The sequence below is a fragment of the Priapulus caudatus genome, unplaced genomic scaffold (assembly GCF_000485595.1).
Source record: "Priapulus caudatus unplaced genomic scaffold, Priapulus_caudatus-5.0.1 Scaffold20, whole genome shotgun sequence".
Classification (NCBI taxonomy): domain Eukaryota; kingdom Metazoa; phylum Priapulida; class Priapulimorpha; order Priapulimorphida; family Priapulidae; genus Priapulus; species Priapulus caudatus.
This window is the reverse complement of record NW_014577081.1, coordinates 22,425-42,372: the sequence shown is the minus strand read 5'-3', so window position 1 is coordinate 42,372 and position 19,948 is coordinate 22,425. Positions and strand designations below refer to the sequence as shown.

Genomic DNA, 19,948 nt, shown 5'->3' with positions numbered 1-19,948 from the left:
CGGCTAACCCCATTTGTCCATGTCTATAAGTACACTAGTACCGCTCTGCAATCAGAGAACCTATGTTAACAGTACGTGATTCATGAAGGTGTCCTCTGGACTACACACTGATGCACTTCTACTTCGCTACCAATACATGTCTATGTCGCGATTTAGTAAATTAAAAAAAAAAATATATATATTTTTTTTTTGTATTTTTGATAATCGATTATTTGTTTTCATAATTGATTATCGAATTTGAGACTATAATCGATCGATTTTCGATTATAATCGATCATCGGGACATCACTAATTAACGTTATCATGGATATGGGTCGAGCGCGAGCATAGTGGTGGAGGGGGGGCTTTAATAGCAAAAGCAGTTCAGTCCTTTGTTAACAGTCAACAAATCTATGTTTAACCCTCCTCTTGAGGGTCAAAAGGTTATCAGACACTTACTATTCGCACGTCAGCGGAAAGTAGATTTCAGGGTCCTTTCAATAAAGTGATAAAAATGGTAGGTCAGCGCTGAAACAAAAAAGTTTTGCACTCGGTCCGTTAGACCATGTCGTCAGAAAATGTCTGATATCTGACCTTTCCCCCACTGCCCTTTGACCTGTGACCGCCAATTTCGCACTGGTGCTGGGTTTCCTCCCCATCACACTACGTAGGTCTACGTAGGGAAATATTCCCCCTCCATTGACACATCTCGACCTTTGACCCTTGACCCCCAAATTCGACACCCCCAGTCCTTTTCGTGAACCACCCCCGATGTCCCGAATATCAAGACCGTACGTCGAGCGGTTAAGATTTATGCCCAACTGTTGATGGACGCACGGACGGACGGACAGACAATCATGCGATTCTGCAAGCTGCATCTGACTTCGTCAGCCGAGGTAAAAATTTCTCAGAAAGGTCTGGACTGAATCTAGATTTGACTGATTAGATTAGATTAGATTGGATTGGACTGGATTTTGATTAAGAATGCAATTCATTGAATGGCATATCAGTTATACATCTACGCATTCAAATTTAGCAGGGCTACTCTAATAAGGTCATGTGTCCCCCATACCTGGGTTATCATCCCTGATGGCAGATTTCAGCAACCCCTTTGCATCCTCAGAACTCCACGGAGAGACGACTTTCAGGCCCGGACAGTGGCTATACCATGCAGCAAAGCACTGAGAATGTTGCGCGCCTACACCAACCGCAGCACCATTTGGACCTCGAAAGACGACCGGCACATTGATCTGCAAAGACAGATGTTCATTATATGTGACCAGAAACCGAAATTACGCCCATTCAGTTTTACACAGATCACTACAGGTAGGAAATACATTGAGTGAATATATAATATCTTCATTCATTCATTCAATTCATCAATATATGGAGGTGGCATTTTATTTTTAACCAGGCGATAGCATAAAATAGTTTTAATAGAAATATTTAAACAAGTGCCGCAGTGCGACAGGGCTCATCTGGTGTCTGGTGTTCTGCTGATAAATTCATTTGTGCATAGCAAGACGTCTTATACATTAGTCTTGTTTATTCGTGACTTTCGTAGCCAATTGGAACAAATATATCAGCTACACTTTCGCACCCACCTAATCTCTATGCATCGCAGACACATGTGCATTGCAGGTTGGCAGGCAACAATTATGATTAGAAGCGTGCCAGCCATGGACTGCCCCGTGTTTTTGCCTACCCAAACGAGCATTCACTGATTCAGCCTTCTGGGTGCTATAGACGAACTGCTTTAGAAAATAATATGATTTAAGGAGCGTAAACCTTGTTCAACAAACATTTGCCTTTGCAATTAAACTGTACATTTCACGGTCCTTTCAATAAAGCCGTAAAAATGGTAGGTCACCGCTGAAACAAAAAAGTTTTTCAATCGCTCCGTCAGACCATGTCCTCAGAAAATGTATAAAATCTGCCCTCTGCCCCATTGACCTTTGACCTGAGACCTTCAATTTCGGCACAGTGACGGCTTTTCCTACCATGATGCTATACACCGACTATCACGGGCCTAGGTCGAGCCGTTTAGATTTGTGCCGCAATTCTGCATTTCCTCAGTATACCTTAAGTTAAGGAGGGAATGTCCCCCCTTTTTTTACACCTCTTGACCTTTGACCTTTGACCTTTGACCCCCAGCTTCAACATCCCAACTCGTTTTCGGATTTCCCCCCCCCCCGTCCCGAATATCATGACCGTACGTCGAGCGGTTAAGATTTGTGCCCAACTGTTGACGAACGGACGGACGGACGGACGGACGGACGGACAATCATGCAATTCTACAAGCTGCACCTGACTACGTCAGATGAGCTAAAAACTACTACATTTATAACACTTATATAACAGTAATCCCCAGGAATTTCAGAAGGCATGTCAGGCCAGCTTGCCAATTGGAGTAAATTAAGCATGTCGAAAGTTGCCATAATATACAGATAAACTTAAACAGTTCAGAGTAGTATACATCAAGCTGTGAAAACACACTGTGATGCGATTGTTAAAATCATAGTTGGAAATTTAGGCATGTCGATTAGGCAATTATGGCATGCTGGAAGATTCTTGGGCTGTCACAAATTAGCTTCAGCTTTGAATGCATGTTGGACCTGACATGCGTTAAAAGCCTGATGGGAGGAGAACCCTTGTGAATGACTCACGTTAAGGATCCAAACACTTGCAAGTGTATTACATAGATGAATTTTTTTTAAATGCATGCAATGTCATTTCTTTTTCTAGATTTCCTTATGCTGCAGCAATATACTATATTAATTATTATGAAACAAGTTCGATACTATGACAATAGTACTATTTACAACCATAGCCTTCCTACACTAACAATAAAATACATTGTTATTAAATTTACAAACTACATAATTGATATATAGACGGTAAAAAAGTATTGTATTGTAGAATTATATTTCTTCATTGTCGTACATTACAAATATTACAAACAATATGATACACTCACCAATCCTGCTGACATATAGTGGGTCTTTGATCCTGAATTAATAACCTAAAACATTAAGTAATTAATCATTAATCAGAAATTTATAACCAACATACACCTACCACCTATTTTACATAGACAAAATGACATAATTTAATTATCTGTACCACAGGAACTTTATTAAATATTATTCAGCTTGCAAGCTACTTATTTTGTATATTTGTTAGCAACTTCTAGCTTATTAAAAGGTCGCAAAACTTCCAGTATGACAGAACTGTATAACAATCTAAACTGTTCAAATGGTCATACCTGGTCTATAGCCTGCATTGAGAAGTTGAATGTCATAAACTCACAAATAGGCCTGAGACCATTCATAGCCGCACCAACTGCTAGCCCAGCAAAACCGCTCTATGAAAAAAACATATACCAGATTAACCACACAAACTATTATATCATGAACAACACACTTACATCATTCATATGATCATTTCATACAGGGAAAATTACCAAATGTTAAATGTTGCACATAACTCAGAATATCCAAATTCTAGTAGATAGAAAGTATCTCAAACAAAAGTATCGAATAAATATACTTAAAATAACACGAATTTGGAATAATTCATACTGTGTGCACAAATCTATTTCACTGCTTGAAGCAGGTAGATAGATATCACTGGGTACATAACCACATAACTTGATATTTTTCACTTTGAAGAAACTACATCATTTCATGATGAAAATTTTGAATACCTCTGTTATTGGAGTATCAATCACCCGCCCATCTCCATATTTTTTCCACAGCCCTCTGCTCACCTAAGAAATGACAAAAAAACACTATGAGAAACAACAAGCATTGTGGTGGCATTGTCTTGAAAATAAGAGCACACAACTTGTAGTTGCAAATGTGATAGTGTGGCCCCATTATAACACGATCGTTGAGGTCCATAAAATAACATCGCAAAAAAGCAAAAAATATCGTTCGGTTAAATAGCATTTAGGTATAAATAGAATTGCACTTTTGTGATTAGCCATCAGTCTGTAACGTGCAAAATAAATGGGGAAATGCGCAACTTTTTCAGGGTGGCAGCACAATCACGGGTGTCATGTCAGCACCCAAAAATAAAGATTTCTAAATTCAATGTTCTTTTGTGACAAACGTGAATGCGTAATTATAGAATTTTTGTAGGTATACGCTATTATTTATGCATTTACTATCGTAATATACTCTAAAATTCTAGGGGAAAGTAACCCTTAAATGATAATTAATGACAAAACTGCAACATTTACCCAAGTATTTTTCTGTGATTTCATTGATGATCATTAGTTTTAGTGATCTATACTGTTTACAGTAATACAGTATTACACATACAGTATAAATAATTTTGAAAGGTAATGTCATTGTATGCACCTAACATTAAAGGTATATGAAAATATTGATGCACAAAATAATAATAAAAAACACTAAGGACAGACAATAACCTCTACTTACTTAGTATTTACTTGCTGTTTTAGCACATGTATGTGACATTGTTGTATTAATTACCTTGTATGCACCATCATACTGGGCCACCTCTTCACCCATCAAAAACACATTGGGATCCCTGTTCATTTCCTCATCTATTGCTGCATTCAATGCATCTCTGACAGTCACCTATCAATAGAGATTAGTTAAGAAGAAGAAATGAATCAACTACCCTTGAGCAATCAATTTCTCATCATAATCCAGAAATCATTAATAGAAATATGCACTACACTTATAATGCACACAACACTGAGGATATACTCGAGCTCTTGCACGAATATTGCTCTAATGAAGAGTAAAAGGTTCCCTAATGAATCTAAACAATCACGTTTTATTTATAGATGAGATGTATTTCTATGCTCAAGCTGAAAAATTTCATGAAACTTCTAGCACCTAAGTATGTGACAACACAACTTTTGAATTTTTATGTAAAAATAGTATTTTGGATATTTCTCAATTACCATAAGGAGTGTGAAAGAAAAACATTCTCTACAAGTTAAGAACAGTATGAACCAAAAAAGTGTCTCAGTATTTTTCTTTAAGTTTCACATTTACCAAAAAAAATGAATAAAACTGCCTAAAATTTATGTCTTAAGCACGCTTTCTCAGTAATGCAAGTGTCAAATCAAATTATTCTGAGTTGTAATGATAGAGAAATTTATCCATTTATCTCTGTGGCTACTGTGGCAGAAATCGAAATGGAGATATCAGCATTTTTTCTACTTTTGACAATGATCGACTGCCTGTGTGCAAAATGGGTGAACGTATGTGAAACATCTATTGTTAGTACTTACTGTGACATATCCATGACTAACTGAAACCACTGAATTGGTAAAATGTTCTGTGCACCTTAAGAAATTGTGAGAATTACGAGGTTACCATGTACACGGGCAATCAAAACGCTCTGAAGGTTCACATGCATCGTTATAAGGAGAAATGAGTACATGTACAGAGGTGGCACCTAGTGTTGGCCTTCACATAAGAATGAAAATGAAAAATCGGTCAAATTTCGTATAAAATCTTGACTATATCCTTAACTCGTTTCACTGCCACAGCACAAACCTTTGCTGTCAAAACCCGGTTTGTACTGAATTTTCTCCTCCTGCATGTTGACAGGAAAACCTAAAAAACAACAATGAATTTACCCATATATAATCACATTGCAATTTAAATAGGTTTAACCAGAATATATTGTATCACAATTACCATAAGAATCTACATGAATAACTCTAATAATTTTCAGTTGCATTGTCCATGCCACATATAAACAACAAGACAAATTTAGGTTATCAGTTACAATTAATCCCAATATAACTGGCATATACTATTATGAAGAAATCTATTAGGTACATGTATTGAGTTTATAGCCACTCAGAAATGAGAAATGTTGATCTATTGTTTAGAACTTTAGATCTTAGTAACAACATTGAGATCCGTTGTTTGTTAAACTTTGATATCAATATTATTTTGAACATATATGTATACTGTGATGACGACTACAGACTCACAGTGTTTACAATATTCATGGAATGATAGCTATTGCTACTTGTTAAAAGTTTTGAGCAATACATTTGAATTGTTTTAAAATGTTATGTAACCATATAAAATATACTAATGTATTATGTCAGGATTGAATGATAATCAAGTATTGTGTAAGTTTAGATTATTAAAAATCCAATGTTCGTTAGGCATGATCTACCTATGATATATTATGTTAAAAATTCAACAAACATGAGCTCAAAATCTACCTCAAACAATCCCCTACTCATGTTCTTATTCAGTACATAATCTATGCACACTCACACTCTGCAGATATGGATAAGACTGCACGTCAGGGTCTTTAAAAAATTTCACTGTAAAATCAGTTTCACGCAATTAATTTCAAACAAGACTATTTGCGCATGCAGCGCCGTCCATCAGTCTTTATTACAGTTCGCCCAAACAAGTTAACAATAATATCAGACTGACAAGTGACAACATGTCATTATAATCTTTATTTGTGACCTTTGGACCTATTCAAAAAAATGTTACTATGAGGAAGTTACACTGGAAGCTAACGATACAAAGCGTGTATACATTGTGACCATGACCTCGTGTAACACTAACAGGAGGATTAATGAATAACAACAACAATCAGACTGTTGTTACTGTTAGTGTTATGTTTGACTTGATTAATTCTTAAATTTTTACGTAATTTGGTGTGATCCAGATGGCTTTATAAAGAATATGTTCCGATTCCGATTCTAACAGCTTCATCAAGTTCATGCCTAGCCTAGGTCAGGGCACAATCCATCAATCAACAATGAATCATAAGGCGGAGCATTTGGACGTATTAAAGGCATAATTCGACCATCGATTATGCAAAGTTGACGAATGCTACAGTAACTGGCACCTTGTGTAGTTAATAAGTACATTACCTTATAGCCAAACGCGTATTAGTTTGTCCAATATCACTGCTAATTACTAAGAAATGTCTAATTGAAATCCGTAAATTTGGTAATCTGGCGACAACGCTAAATTTATTACTAACAAAATAAACATCGAGTTCGGTTCGGTGACGTCACATGTTGCTACAGGATGTTGAGCATAGAATTGTTTGTCCCGGGTAAATTGTTTGCCTAGTGTTATTATTTGCCTAGTTGCCACATATTATATGTTACTTGTAATCTCAAGAACTTCGTATATTCATTTATTCCCGAATCCCAAGAGTAAAACCATAACGTACGGAATGCGCACTCAGACTACAAGGATCGAAATCACTGACGGCCGAGCATACGTGCGAAAATGTCCGGTGCACTATAATCTGTATGACACCGCCTCGCCGGTTTCGGCCGGTTACGGCCGGCATGGCGGTTTGTAACTGTCAACAACCGATTTCTTGGACTGCGGATTTCAATTAGACATTTCTTAGTAACCAGCAGTGATATTGGACAAACTAATACGCGTTTGGCTATAAGGTAATGTACTTATTAACTACACAAGGTGCCAGTTACTGTAGCATTCGTCAACTTTGCATAATCGATGGTCGAATTATGCCTTTAATGTTGTGTTATGTTCTCGTACTTGTCGGTGTCCACTACACTGGATATAATGACAAGGTAGTAAGTGCCTTCAGGGATAAACCCAATAAACAAACAGGTACATAATGATGATGTGAGTGCAATGCAACTGGTGTCCTCTTAAAGTGGGTTCGCGTGCATGTGGTAGCGAAGCCTTGGCGTAGGCATAGGAGTACTAATAGTAGTAGTACTACCATTAAATCGTTCAGCAAGATGTGATTAGGCTTTTGCATATATAACGTATAAATTTGGGGATGCTTAGCCAGGTTACGATTCAGTGTAGAAATCGTAGAGAACAAGGTCCTTGGGGTTGGATGATAGGGGTCAGCGACAGCCTAGACAGTAGACTAGAGGGAGAGTGCTCGTTTCGAATGCCGTTATTATCTTCTGCCAAGCTAAAACAATATTGTCACGAGCCTCGCGTTAGTGGTGGTGGGAAAGCGTACTTGCGCCGGACTACATTAAAAAACACCACGTTATTTATATTATCGGAGAGGCCATTAAACCGGCGTTTATTACCTTGCAAGAATTAAACAAGTTTAGTCTGCCTGCCATTTTGAACGGTCCCGCAGAAACTAGCAATTTCAGAATTGATTTGACGATTTTAGCAAAGGCTATTACATATATACAACTTGTTTATTTACAATAAATTTTATTTATAGAATTTGAAAGGTTTATTGTCGGCAGAATTAGTACAACCATATTTTGCAAAATTGATAAGTTGATATATTCCACAAATCACACACAAGTTCTATGCTGATTACGTCACAATCCGACCTTCGCTGTCCTCTTCCGAAGCGAAATTCTGAAGCCCGATTTCGTTTTTCTGGTAAGACAAAGTAAATCATTATCTTAATAACCTCATAGATATTAGTCTTAACAAAAGTACTAGGGACTATAGCGAAGACGTAGAGAGAAGTGGATAGATCAACACTGCGGATTGCAGTGGAAAAAGATGCAATTTTGCAATTGCAATGCCAATCCCCCAATGCCATGGCAATGCCAATGGCAATGATGAAGCTTGAAGGAAGAGACTTCCAATACGGAATGACAGGAACCTATTACCTAAGTCTATAGAACTTTACATACTGAATTATACATATGTGATCTGCTTTTTCTCATTCAAGCGGTATAAATTACAGTATCATGAGTATGTGATCACAGTAGGCAAGGCTCGACACTAACTTTTTTTTCCAGTGGCCCGATCGGGCCACCAAAATCATTGATTTTCAATTTTTGGTGGCCCGAAAATGAAATCTGGTGGCCCGAAAAAAAACAAAGAAAAACATTATAAATCTTTATTTCAATCTCGTATTGTATATTATTTGAAAATTGGGCCGTCTGATGCACTTGCACAAGTCTTTAAACAAACCCCACACAATGGCACACACTGACATTGATGATTGAGGCATACATTTGAATTATCCATTCCACGGCATCAAATTTTCACCAGAACCGCATTGTCTGGTTCGCTTGATACAATGTAATCACATGTATGCTGGCGCTTGCAAAAATGCTATGGCCTGCGCCCGCTCAGATTTTGACCTCTGGCTAGACTGGTTCGCGGCCGAACTGTTCGTCGCAGAGCGTGTACATTGTCTAGCAGAGCGTGAGGCCGGATACCAGTCTAACACAATAACGTGGCTTGTTGCAGCCGCAGTAGACGGATAAACCGTGCGCCCGTGTATGCCCGCGGTAGAATGCTGCACGTGCGTACGTGTGCCCTCGCTCCGCGAATTGCTCGCTCTCTTTTGAATGAGATTAGCACGTAAGAAACAATTATTTTGATCACATAGACACTTTGAAATTTTAGTGGCCCGTACGGGCCACCAAATTTTAACTTTTGGAAATTTTGGTGGCCCGACATCAAGTTTTGGTGGCCCCGGGCCACCGGGCCACCGCTAGTGTCGAGCCTTGCAGTAGGCAACTCACATTGGAGTGAGGTTATCACGCACGAAGGGTGATGCCATCTTTGATCGCCATCTCGCGGCAACTGCTTTTGCTATTAGAGCCCCCTCCCCCCACTCTCCCCCCACCACCACCACTACGCTCGCGCTCGACACATCCATGATAACATGTTAATATAGCGAAGGTCATTCAAGCTACACAGCTGTATCTTTATTACTGTACTACCGGTATAACAAAGCCTAGCTATCATAGATTTTAGATCTGTATTAATTAGTAGTATCCTAGATATATGCTCTGAGCGCGAACGTGGTGATGGAAGGGTGCTCTTCATTCGTTTGCCAGTGAGTTTAGCATCAGAACGCCTGCCGTCAGGTGAGCGCTGTCGCTCTGCGGCACTTGTTAATAAAACTAAAGAAACACTGTGATACTACTTAGTAGTCTAATATATATCTATTTCATTTATTCAGTCATATCACTGATAGGGCTGAATGGATATAGATGAGCCATATTATAATTCAGTCTTATTGCATTTTTGTAGCAACTTCATGCTTTTAGTAACTGCATTTATAGTTTTGATAATTTATTTTACTTATAGAGAACCACCTGCAACAAGGAAAATGGTATTTCAAGGGTTATTCGAGGCTGCTGCAAGGCAAAATTTATTCTCCAGCCCTTTAGTCAATGCACAATGTCAAGCAAGTGTACATGCTACGGTACCTCATACGGACATGGTTCCACAGAGAAATATTGCTGCAGCTGCGACCAGTGTACCTAACGAGAGTAAGCAAACTCAAATAGATAATTAAAATAGTGAATTGCTTTACTTTTATGAGTATATGGCCATAATAACTCTTTAGATCAATTAGAATAATCCATGTGGTAGGTCTCACTCTTGCAAATGTGTTGTGGATGTTGTTTGTGCGCGCATCTGTTAGTTCATGAATGATTCCTGCACAAGCTTATGTGATGGTACATATATGTGCGAGATGAACTTCCCACGAACAAGCTGCACTATGCTTTCTTCTCTCTTTTTATAGATAATCAGTATATAAGATGATCAGAGTTCGATGTTACAATTGTTGCTCCTTATAATAAATGTATATTATGTAATATTTAATATATATTTCCTCATGCATCAGGTGTATATTTTATGGATCCCTACTCTACACCGGAATTGGATCAACTGTCCCGTGGCCATGTTAGATTTAATGTAATTCATGATTGTCTTGTTGTGTGCATGTGTAAATCTGTCTGTGATTGTGAAGAAACCAACAATCTGAATAAACAGTTGGAATATATATATAGCGTACTTAGATGGCATAAGCTGAATCTTTCTCACGTACAGTACATGCATATTATTTTCCGGTTATATCTGGTTATGCAAAAATTGTCTGCCATCTATCAATGTAAGCCTGGTGAGAGCTGTAACAACTATTCATCAAATGTACTTTGTTCTGCAGACAGTTGTGAGTTTGGATCAACAAAGTTTTACGTATTGTGTGGATTGGGTGGCATACTCAGCTGTGGAACGACGCACACAGCAGTTGTTCCTCTGGATCTTGTCAAATGTCGTATGCAGGTTGATTCAGGTAACTATCATCTGCTAATCCCAGTGTGTTTTACCTCGAGTCTTGTTCGCTTATTGTGAGTTGCTTTCTTCAATATTGAGCTGTTATGGTAGCCCCCAACTGTCGCTCATAGGGTCCATGTCCCCCAGGGTACTGCCGGAACGTACCCTGGGTACGGTTCGGTATACCTGAACGTACCCTGGTAACTATTTGATATGGTTAGGGTTAGGGTTAGGGTTGGGGTTAGGGTTAGGGAGTAGGCGTAGGCAACTCCCTAGACTCGTTAGTGGAGTAGGCGAGGTACGGTCCGGCATATTAGATAGTACCAGGGTACGTTCCGGTATACCGAACCGTACCCAGGATACGTTCCGGCAGTACCCTGGGGGACATAGACCCTCTCAGCCCAACTGTCTACTGCATGGTGACTTCATAATAGTATAGCGCACATTTTGTTGTATCTTCCAGCAAAGTATCCAAACATGTTCAGAGGTTTCCGAGTTACTGTTGCCGAAGATGGTTTTCGTGGATTAGGCAAAGGATGGGCACCAACATTCTTCGGGTACTCTATACAGGGTCTAGGCAAATTTGGCCTGTACGAAGTATTCAAGATTTACTACTCAAATTTGATAGGAGAGGTGCGTATATATATGTAGCTAAGGAACACTCATTTTCCATCAGTGCTCTGTTCACATACTCAGTGCACTTAATCCTGATATTGTATGAGTGATGACCTTTGTATTTATCTAACAGAACTTGCAGTATAAAATAATAGTTGTGACACTTCTGACATTTAGTATCACCATCTTAGAAGGCCATTTCCCTTTTGAATATTTGCAGGTCCTTCTTTTTAGTATCAACCTAGATTTATGATGCTATAAGCATCACGCATAATGCACTACTTGCAGTGTCTTATACACAGTGTAAATATTTACGTGGAGTCGATTAATAATCTCAACATAAAATCAGGGGTTAATAATGACAAACTTGTCATTATTAATCCCTTATCAAATGGATAACGGATCAATGGATCAATGTCCGTGTGCCTCCCACTTGCATTGTTTCTGCTTTCCTGGCTTCAGGAGTACAGTTTTCTCTGGAGAACGAGTTTGTATCTGGCTGCCAGTGCGTCAGCCGAATTCTTTGCTGACATGGGTCTGGCTCCCTTCGAAGCCGCAAAAGTGAGAATTCAGACCCAGCCAGGCTTTGCTAACACACTGCGGGAGGCAATGCCAAAGATGTGGAAGGACGAAGGCATTATGGCGTAAGTCTCATCCTTGCACACCTACATTTTCTTACATTGTAGACCTGCAACTAAAATGTACATCATCTGTAGAACTTTTTTTATTTGTAAGTCACATAATCGATTTAAAGGCATAATAGGCCCATTGATTATGAAAAGTTGACGAATGCTAGAGTAACTGGCACCTTGTGTAGTTAATAAGTACATAACCTTACATCCAAACGCGTATCAGCTTGTCTAATATCACTGCTGGTTACTAAGAAATGTCTAATTGAAATCTGCGGTCAAATAAATCAGTTGTTTACAGTTTCAAACCGCAGCCGCCGAAGCGGGTGTGATACAGATTATAGTGCACCAGACATTTTCACACGCATGACGCATGCATTCGTTCATGCAGTATCTCTGCGCACTGGTAGATCATCTCCTACTGTTACTGTTCAGCTGCTTGAAAGCTCTTGTCGCTGTATTGCGCTCAGCTGACACGCTAGCGATAATTGTAATGAACGTGGAATCCACGTACGAAACACGGACCACCACTGGCACCTCAATTTCATCTGGCGTCCAAAACATACGGGCCGAACAAATGTTTTACATCATCGCTTGACTCCTGGATGACATTTACGGCACGTAAATGATACGTTGATAAATATCAACAACCGATTTTAAGTCTTGTTTGTAATGTAACCAGCAGTGATATTGGACAAGCTAATAATTATACGCATTTGGATGTAAGGTTATGTACTTATTAACTACACAAGGTGCCAGTTACTGTAACATTCGTCAACATTGCATAATCAATGGGCCAATTATGCCTTTAAAATAAGTTTCTTGCATTTTAATTGTTTATAATCAGTATATTTGTTCTAATCTATGGATTTTTTTTAAAGTGGTTAAAGGGGTGTGAAAGTTATAATAATGGTATAATGAGAATCTTGTGTTTATTTATTACACTGATTTTGTGTTTAGATTCTACAAGGGCTTGCCACCACTTTGGGCAAGGCAGATACCATACACCATGATGAAGTTTGCTGCATTTGAGCGTACGGTAGAATTCCTTTACAAGTACGTTGTACCAAAGCCAAGGTCAGAGATGAGCAAACCTGAGCAACTAGTAGTTACTTTTGCTGGAGGCTATATCGGTGAGTAATTATAACTGGCCCTTCCATAATAGTCCTGACTCACATATAGCTCTGATGAGTGTATCTCAGCATCAAATGTATTAAAATAACCACAACTCGGACCTACAGAAAAGCTCGTGTGTGCGCACATCACGACATATTACGTGTTGCATTTTCCCGCAAAAAAAATATTAAGTCAGCAGCTGTGCTGTGTCTGAGTATTCTTTGCCGTATGTTACAGCTGGTGTATTTTGTGCAATCGTGTCCCACCCGGCTGACACCATCGTGTCCAAGTTGAACCAAGCCAAGGGTAGCAGTGCAATCACTATTGCTAAAAACCTGGGATGGTCTGGTAAGTTGGCAAGGACCCGTACCTTGTGTAGTAACAGAAATGCATTTCTCTGGTTCTAATCAGGAACCACATTGGTTATAGTGAGTGTCTAATTGTATAACCCAGTATTAACTATTGGGTCTTTTCTAATACTATTTGCCAAAGCACTGGAAGCTAACCCAGTGTAACTACTCTTAGGTGTCACATCTTCTAATATCTAACTAATCATGTCCAATTGCACGTGCATGTAAGAACCGAACACATTGGGTTAATAGCTGTTATTGAGATGTGCTCTCATCTTCGCTGTCACTGTGTGCAGGTATGTGGGCGGGCCTGGGAACGAGGATCATCATGATCGGTACGCTGACAGCCCTTCAGTGGTTCATCTATGACTCGGTAAAGGTTGTCTTCAGGATTCCTCGACCAGCTCCTCCAGAGATGCCTGCCAGCCTGAAGGCAAAACTTGAAGCTGCCAAGTAATTGGCTTTTGATTGTCTAGGCATTAGTAATCTTGCTGTACCTAGAAGACTATAGAAGTTGAGAGAGCAAGAGAGAGGGGGGGGGGGAGAGGAACAATTATTTAGTTTCATTCAGTGCCAAAAAAGCACATGCTGCTGCTTTATGTGGAAATCGATTTTACTCAGTTGCTTACGAAAGTGTTTTCACTGCTTTCCAAAATTTATACCTGTTGATGGAGGATTATGGTGTGGTTGAATAGGAAGTCATTTAGGTGCTTTACATGTTTTACTTAAAGGTATTTAATTGTTTAGCTCTTTCTGGTAAATGGTTGTTCAAAAGATATAACAGTGCGACACTAGTCATACTGTGAAGAGTTACCATTACGATGTTACTGGTGATGCTTAAGTATATGCATTAAGTTATGTATTATGCTTAAGGGATGCTTAAGTAAGAATTGCTGTTTCTGTATGAAACCGACTGAAACAGTTCAAATTGGCAATTTATACTAATCCATTCGTGCAAAATCCTGTGAAATGCATAAATCTGAGAATAAACGTGTTTGCAAAGCAAAGGATCTCCAGTCTAAATTAGCTAAGGTTAGCTTATAACATCTAGTCAGTAATACGCACATTAAAAATTAAAAAATATACACTGTTCTGTTATAATATATAGGTAAATTATAAAAATGTTGAGCAGCTATTGTTTTTTCTTGTATTGACAAGAATAATAAAACTCGTGTCAAACGGCCGTTTTTCGTATTGGTTTTGCTGTTATTAGCGGGGCCAAAGGCCCGCGAGAGCGGAGCACCATACATATAGGATGAGGGAATTTTTTGCTGGACTTCGTGGTCCGGGACCCCCCTACCCATAGTGCATTGCAGTTTTTCCATTGTTTCAATTTTCCCAATTATTTCAATTGTGCTAGTTCTTTTTAAAATTCATCGGTGTACATTCCACCACAACAACGTTTAGCTTCTGCCTGTCTTACTAAGAATAACTTGCAACAATTAACGACTTACCCGTAAGTTGTTTTCGTAAGTCGACACAAAAATTATGGTCCCAAAAGTGTCGACTTATGCGAGTTTTACTGTGAAAACTCTAGTGAAAACTCGAGTGACACGAGTGACACGAGTGGCACGAGTGACACTCGAGTGACTCGAAAACTCGAAAACTCGAAAATGGAATAAAATGGAGAGCAACATCAGGAGGTCCACAGCAAAAATAAATCCGTCTGACGTAGTATCATGATGATGTTGAATTTGAAATTGTTATTGCACTGTTTGCAGTAGATTAACGCAGAATATAATTTTGATGTGGCTTTATTTAAAAACTTAATTAACAGCGGTAAAGAAAACGTGAAGAAAATTTAGGACATCAAAGCGATGCATATTGACCTGTACGTCTATAGCCACACCAGCGATTAGTACACTACGGTACCAGACGAGACAAGACAAGACAAGACAAGACAGTGAAAGCAATGTTATTGTATTCAATATTTTAGGGCTTTATTCCGGTGTGTGTTATACTATAATACTACATGTGTACAGGGTCGGATCCAGGGTTGAGGCTAGACAGTATTTTTCCAGATTTTAAGGGCACATCCCCCAAAAAGGGCACACCACCCCACAGTGAGCGCCGTAAGGCGCGAAGCACATGGTGGGGGGTCTGGGGGGCCCAGATAATATTAATATATTATATATCATATAAGGAGAACGAAATGCCCCTAAAACGCAATGTATTCTCACGCAATGTATGTACACGCGCACACGCACGCACGCACGGACGCACACACGCGCGCACACACACACGCGCGCACACACACACGCGCGCACACAGACACGCGCGCACGGATACACACGCGCGCACATACACACGCACGTACGAGCGCAGCGAGCACGAGCGCACGCACACGCACACACACGCCCGCACACACGAACACACACACACGCGGGCACAGACGCACGCACACGCACGCACACGCGTGCATGCACACATGCGCACACACACGCACACACGCGCTCACACACGCACACACGCGCTCACACAAACACACGCACGTACGAGCGCAGCGCGCACGCGCGCACACACACGCGTGCACACACGCGCACACACACACGCACGCACGGACACACACACACGCACACACACGCACGCACACACGTGCGCACGGACGCTCACACGCGCACACACACGCGCGCACGGACGCACAAACGCACACACACGCACGTACGAGCGCAGCACGCACGAACGCACGCACATGCATACACCCGTAACTTCTATCCATTTGAGACATCATGGCATCATAGACATTAACATTAAACATTTTTACAACGGCGTCGGAACAGCACTTATATTATAACTATCTAGCTGCCTGGTTTTTGTTATATTAAGTGAAAGATGATTTCTCATTCACAAAAGACACAAAAGCCTGCGTATATTATAGCTATATGGCTTTCTTTTTGTTACCTTTATGCTAAATGCACTTCTCATAGCCGATGATTTAATTCTCACTTTAGATGACAAATAAACTGACTAATTTTCCAGTATGTTTATATTCATAATTGAGCTATTCTATTTTAATAATATTTTTTTACCATTTTCATAATTAACGTGTATGTAAGAGTAAAAGAATGCTGCATGAAACTACTGCACTAAAACTTATAGTGAAACAATAAAATATTAATACAGTGTAAGTGAAAGACTATACTTTCGTCGACGATACCTTTACCTTTACATCAGAGAAAATTACAGACAAGTGCACGTATAAAACGTAATTAGTTTACTTTGCAAACCTCATATAATTTTACGCTTTATTGTTAGCTTCTAAGAATTGTATCGTGGAAATAGAATTTCCTTCCCGATGCCTCCGTACAAACAACATGGCCGCTTCACAAACGCGACAGCTTCTTGTTTTTCGCGCGGAGCTGTCGCCTCAAAATCTTTCCGGATGCCGACTTGGGAATCTTGCTGACAAACTCGATGCCTCCTCGTAGCCGCTTCTGCGGCACTACGTGCTCTCGCAGGTAGCTGTGCAGATCCTCCGCCAGGAGGCGCTGGTCGCTGCGCACGACGTACGCCTTGAGGAGTTCTCCAGCTTCCTCGTCCGGGACGCCGATGACGGCCGCGTCGGCCACGCTAGCTGCCGCTTGATAAAAAAGCACACATATACCAGGCAAATATAAAACTACATATACGTTGCAAATATAAGATACATGCACTTACACGCACGCACGAATACATTACGCACACGAGCATACACACGCACACGTGCATACACGCGCACTAACACAGACACGCACACGCACGCACACGCACGCACACACACACACGCTGCTTCCTAGGTTTGCAACGGGGAGGCAGGTAAACAGGAAATCAGCATTTTGAGATAGCGTACGTGTATACCAACTATTATTACCCGGACTGCGAACACATAGTCAGCACACGCATCGCGTTACCGACGAGCAAACCTTATATTATACAAACAATCGCCGAACGTACACGAACAACTAACACAGTGATCCATCTAGTTGTCGTCGGGCGTCATGACAACGGCCGCCGATGTCGCGCTGTCGCTAGTGTCGCGCGGGAATGGCAGTGTACCCTTTGTTATAGAGGGGACTACCGCAGCGTGAGGGCGGTGTAGTGGGTTACTAGTGGGCGTCGTTGGTGCGCGCGTCGCTGCAGTCACACCTGTGCTGGTGTGACAATTACAGGTGTGACAATTACAGGTGATGTGAGATGACGGGTGATACGCTGCGATCGTCGCCGGCGGCCGCGGATGCGCCGTCGCTGTCGTCCCGATTAAAGCGGACGACGCGGGAGTGGGCGCGCAATACGACCTTACACGGAGTAAAGCACGCGGCCGACAGCGACAACATCATCCTCAGGTAGACGCATATATACGCATTACTCAGCTATTAGCGATCACATAGTCCTCTAGTTGAACGCAGCCTTCCGTACTATCAGCAGCATGGCTTTATTCTACTTGTTCAAGCCCGCGTCGCGACAATAACCGTTTTCCCATTTATACATCAGCATAGCTCTACCTGTCAAGTCCTCCGCAGCAGGAGTGTATATTATTATTATTATTGTTATTATTATTATTATTATTAATGTTGTTGTTGTTGTTGTTGTTTATTGCTGCGGAGCAAACGGTTAAACAGGTCGAGCTAGCATCAGTAATAGCCGAACCGAAGTGTCCTAGCTATAATACAAACTTTGCAGTACTAATTAACTGACCGCTTAAATGAAGCCCAGCGTACGTAAGGTTTATTGCAGGTAACTGTGGCGCATCAGTCGCTCGATCGGTACAGGTAAAGTTTATTGTTAAAGTTAGGTTAATATTTTTGCAATTTGGTTACAGGTTATTATAAGTAAGGTTAAGGTTTATTGTAGAATAAGGGTATGTACTATTAAACGTTAGGTTTAAGGTGATTGTATACTATTAGGTTATGGACTATTATATGGGTAAGGCTTATTATAAATAAGGTGATGGGTTATTTTAATAATATTAGGTTAAATATTATTGTAAGGTTAATGTTTGTTATAAGTAAGGTGAAGGGTTATATTAATCTTAGGTTAAGGATTATTGTAAGGTTGAAGTTTACCATAAGTTTGTTCATCTGTGCCGGCAGAATTATATGGACGCTATCCATAGTTGGCTGCTGGAGCTTTCTCATATGGCTGATGCATGTGCGGGTGAGCACGTGGCTCTCATCGCCCTATATAAGCATCATCAACTACGAATACGAAAAGGAAGGTATAGAGTTCCCCGCCGTTACCATCTGTAACAACAACAAGCTGAATAAAACCAAGATGGAGAAGTTCTACCCGGACGTCGCTAAAATCGGAATGGTGCGACTTCACCGATTTTCTATATTTCGCTATATATCGGCTATTAATTTCGTGTGTGGTTTTTATTCAAGAAATTTGGCGATTTATTACTGCGTGATTGGTTGGTGAAAGAGTAGACCTATAAGTGTATATATTCTAGTGTAGATAATAGTGATAGAGATATGTGTAACCCGTCTTATTTTATTGCGGAATGTTACGTAGGCACAAGGAATTAATTCTGTAACGAATCATCAACACCTCAGAACATAAATGTGTACATCACTATTTCACACCCGCACGCACATACGTGCGCACGCACGCACGCACGCACACACGCACACACACACACGTATGCACACATGCTCGCACGCACGCAGGCACGCAGGCAGGCACGCAGGCACGCACGCACGCACGCACGCACGCACGCACGCACGCACGCCGCTGTGCAGGGACACAGACAGCGTTGGTTAGAACTGCGTTTTACATTAGGACAGCGCGCATCTGCACAACGTGAAATTTCAATGTTCGAGCACCTGACACATGTCTCGTTTATAACTTATGTTAACTTATGTTGCTCGTGACTTATGTTAACTTATGTTACTCGTTAACTTATGTTAACTTATGTTATTCGTGACTTATGTTAACTTATGTTACTCATTAACATATGTTAATTTATGTTACTCGTGACTTATGTTAACTTATGTTACTCGTTAACTTATGTTAACTTATGTTACTCATGACTTATGTTAACTTATGTTACTCGTGACTTATGTTAACTTATGTTACTCATGACTTATGTTAACTTATGTTACTCATGACTTATGTTAACTTATGTTACTCGTGACTTATGTTAACTTATGTTAACTTATGTTACTCGTGACTTATGTTAACTTATGTTACTCGTGACTTATGTTAACTTATGTTACTCGTGACTTATGTTAACTTATGTTACTCGTGACTTATGGTAACTTATGTT

At 40.2% G+C, this 19,948-nt stretch overlaps 3 protein-coding genes across 4 annotated transcripts in view; 2 read left to right on the top strand and 1 right to left on the bottom strand.

Moving 5' to 3' along the window:
* The window catches only part of LOC106812259 (pyruvate dehydrogenase E1 component subunit beta, mitochondrial-like), a 12,805-nt gene extending 4,723 nt beyond the window's left edge, over positions 1-8,082 (bottom strand). The window contains exons 1-7 of the mRNA XM_014816092.1: positions 8,036-8,082; positions 5,520-5,579; positions 4,479-4,586; positions 3,686-3,748; positions 3,245-3,343; positions 2,957-3,001; positions 1,052-1,229 (exon numbers count right to left, since the gene is read on the bottom strand). Coding sequence (XP_014671578.1) covers positions 1,052-1,229; positions 2,957-3,001; positions 3,245-3,343; positions 3,686-3,748; positions 4,479-4,586; positions 5,520-5,579; positions 8,036-8,071 — 589 coding nt within the window. The 5' untranslated portion in view covers positions 8,072-8,082. The remainder of the gene's footprint in view (positions 1-1,051; positions 1,230-2,956; positions 3,002-3,244; positions 3,344-3,685; positions 3,749-4,478; positions 4,587-5,519; positions 5,580-8,035) is intronic.
* A 184-nt stretch (positions 8,083-8,266) lies between these two features.
* Positions 8,267-14,887, top strand: LOC106812325 (phosphate carrier protein, mitochondrial-like). 2 transcript variants are annotated; one of them, XM_014816171.1, is made up of 8 exons: positions 8,267-8,345; positions 10,020-10,204; positions 10,885-11,013; positions 11,458-11,627; positions 12,072-12,253; positions 13,199-13,371; positions 13,592-13,702; positions 14,001-14,887. In XM_014816171.1, exons 2-8 carry the CDS (start codon positions 10,042-10,044, stop codon positions 14,159-14,161), a joined length of 1,089 nt encoding a protein of 362 aa, XP_014671657.1. In that variant the 5' UTR covers positions 8,267-8,345; positions 10,020-10,041; the 3' UTR covers positions 14,162-14,887. The 2 variants fall into 2 exon arrangements, with proteins under 2 accessions (XP_014671657.1, XP_014671665.1); XM_014816179.1 differs by lacking the exon at positions 8,267-8,345 and adding an exon at positions 9,772-9,796.
* Positions 14,888-17,595: 2,708 nt separating this feature from the next.
* On the top strand, positions 17,596-19,278 carry LOC106811857 (acid-sensing ion channel 5-like). Its single transcript, XM_014815579.1, has 2 exons — positions 17,596-18,026; positions 18,774-19,278. The coding sequence occupies exons 1-2, from the start codon at positions 17,878-17,880 to the stop codon at positions 19,099-19,101; spliced, it is 477 nt and encodes a 158-aa protein (XP_014671065.1). The 5' UTR covers positions 17,596-17,877; the 3' UTR covers positions 19,102-19,278.
* The last annotated feature ends 670 nt before the right edge of the window (positions 19,279-19,948 follow it).

Excerpts from the sequence above, each read along its gene's own strand:
- LOC106812325 (XM_014816171.1), top strand. The coding sequence starts at position 10,042 with ATGGTATTTCAAGGGTTATTCGAGGCTGCTGCAAGGCAAAATTTATTC. Across the intron at positions 10,205-10,884 it reads GACCAGTGTACCTAACGAGA|ACAGTTGTGAGTTTGGATCA; the intron begins GTAAGCAAACTC and ends TTTGTTCTGCAG. Across the intron at positions 12,254-13,198 it reads AAGGACGAAGGCATTATGGC|ATTCTACAAGGGCTTGCCAC; the intron begins GTAAGTCTCATC and ends TTTTGTGTTTAG.
- LOC106811857 (XM_014815579.1), top strand. The coding sequence starts at position 17,878 with ATGACGGGTGATACGCTGCGATCGTCGCCGGCGGCCGCGGATGCGCCG. Across the intron at positions 18,027-18,773 it reads AGCGACAACATCATCCTCAG|AATTATATGGACGCTATCCA; the intron begins GTAGACGCATAT and ends CTGTGCCGGCAG.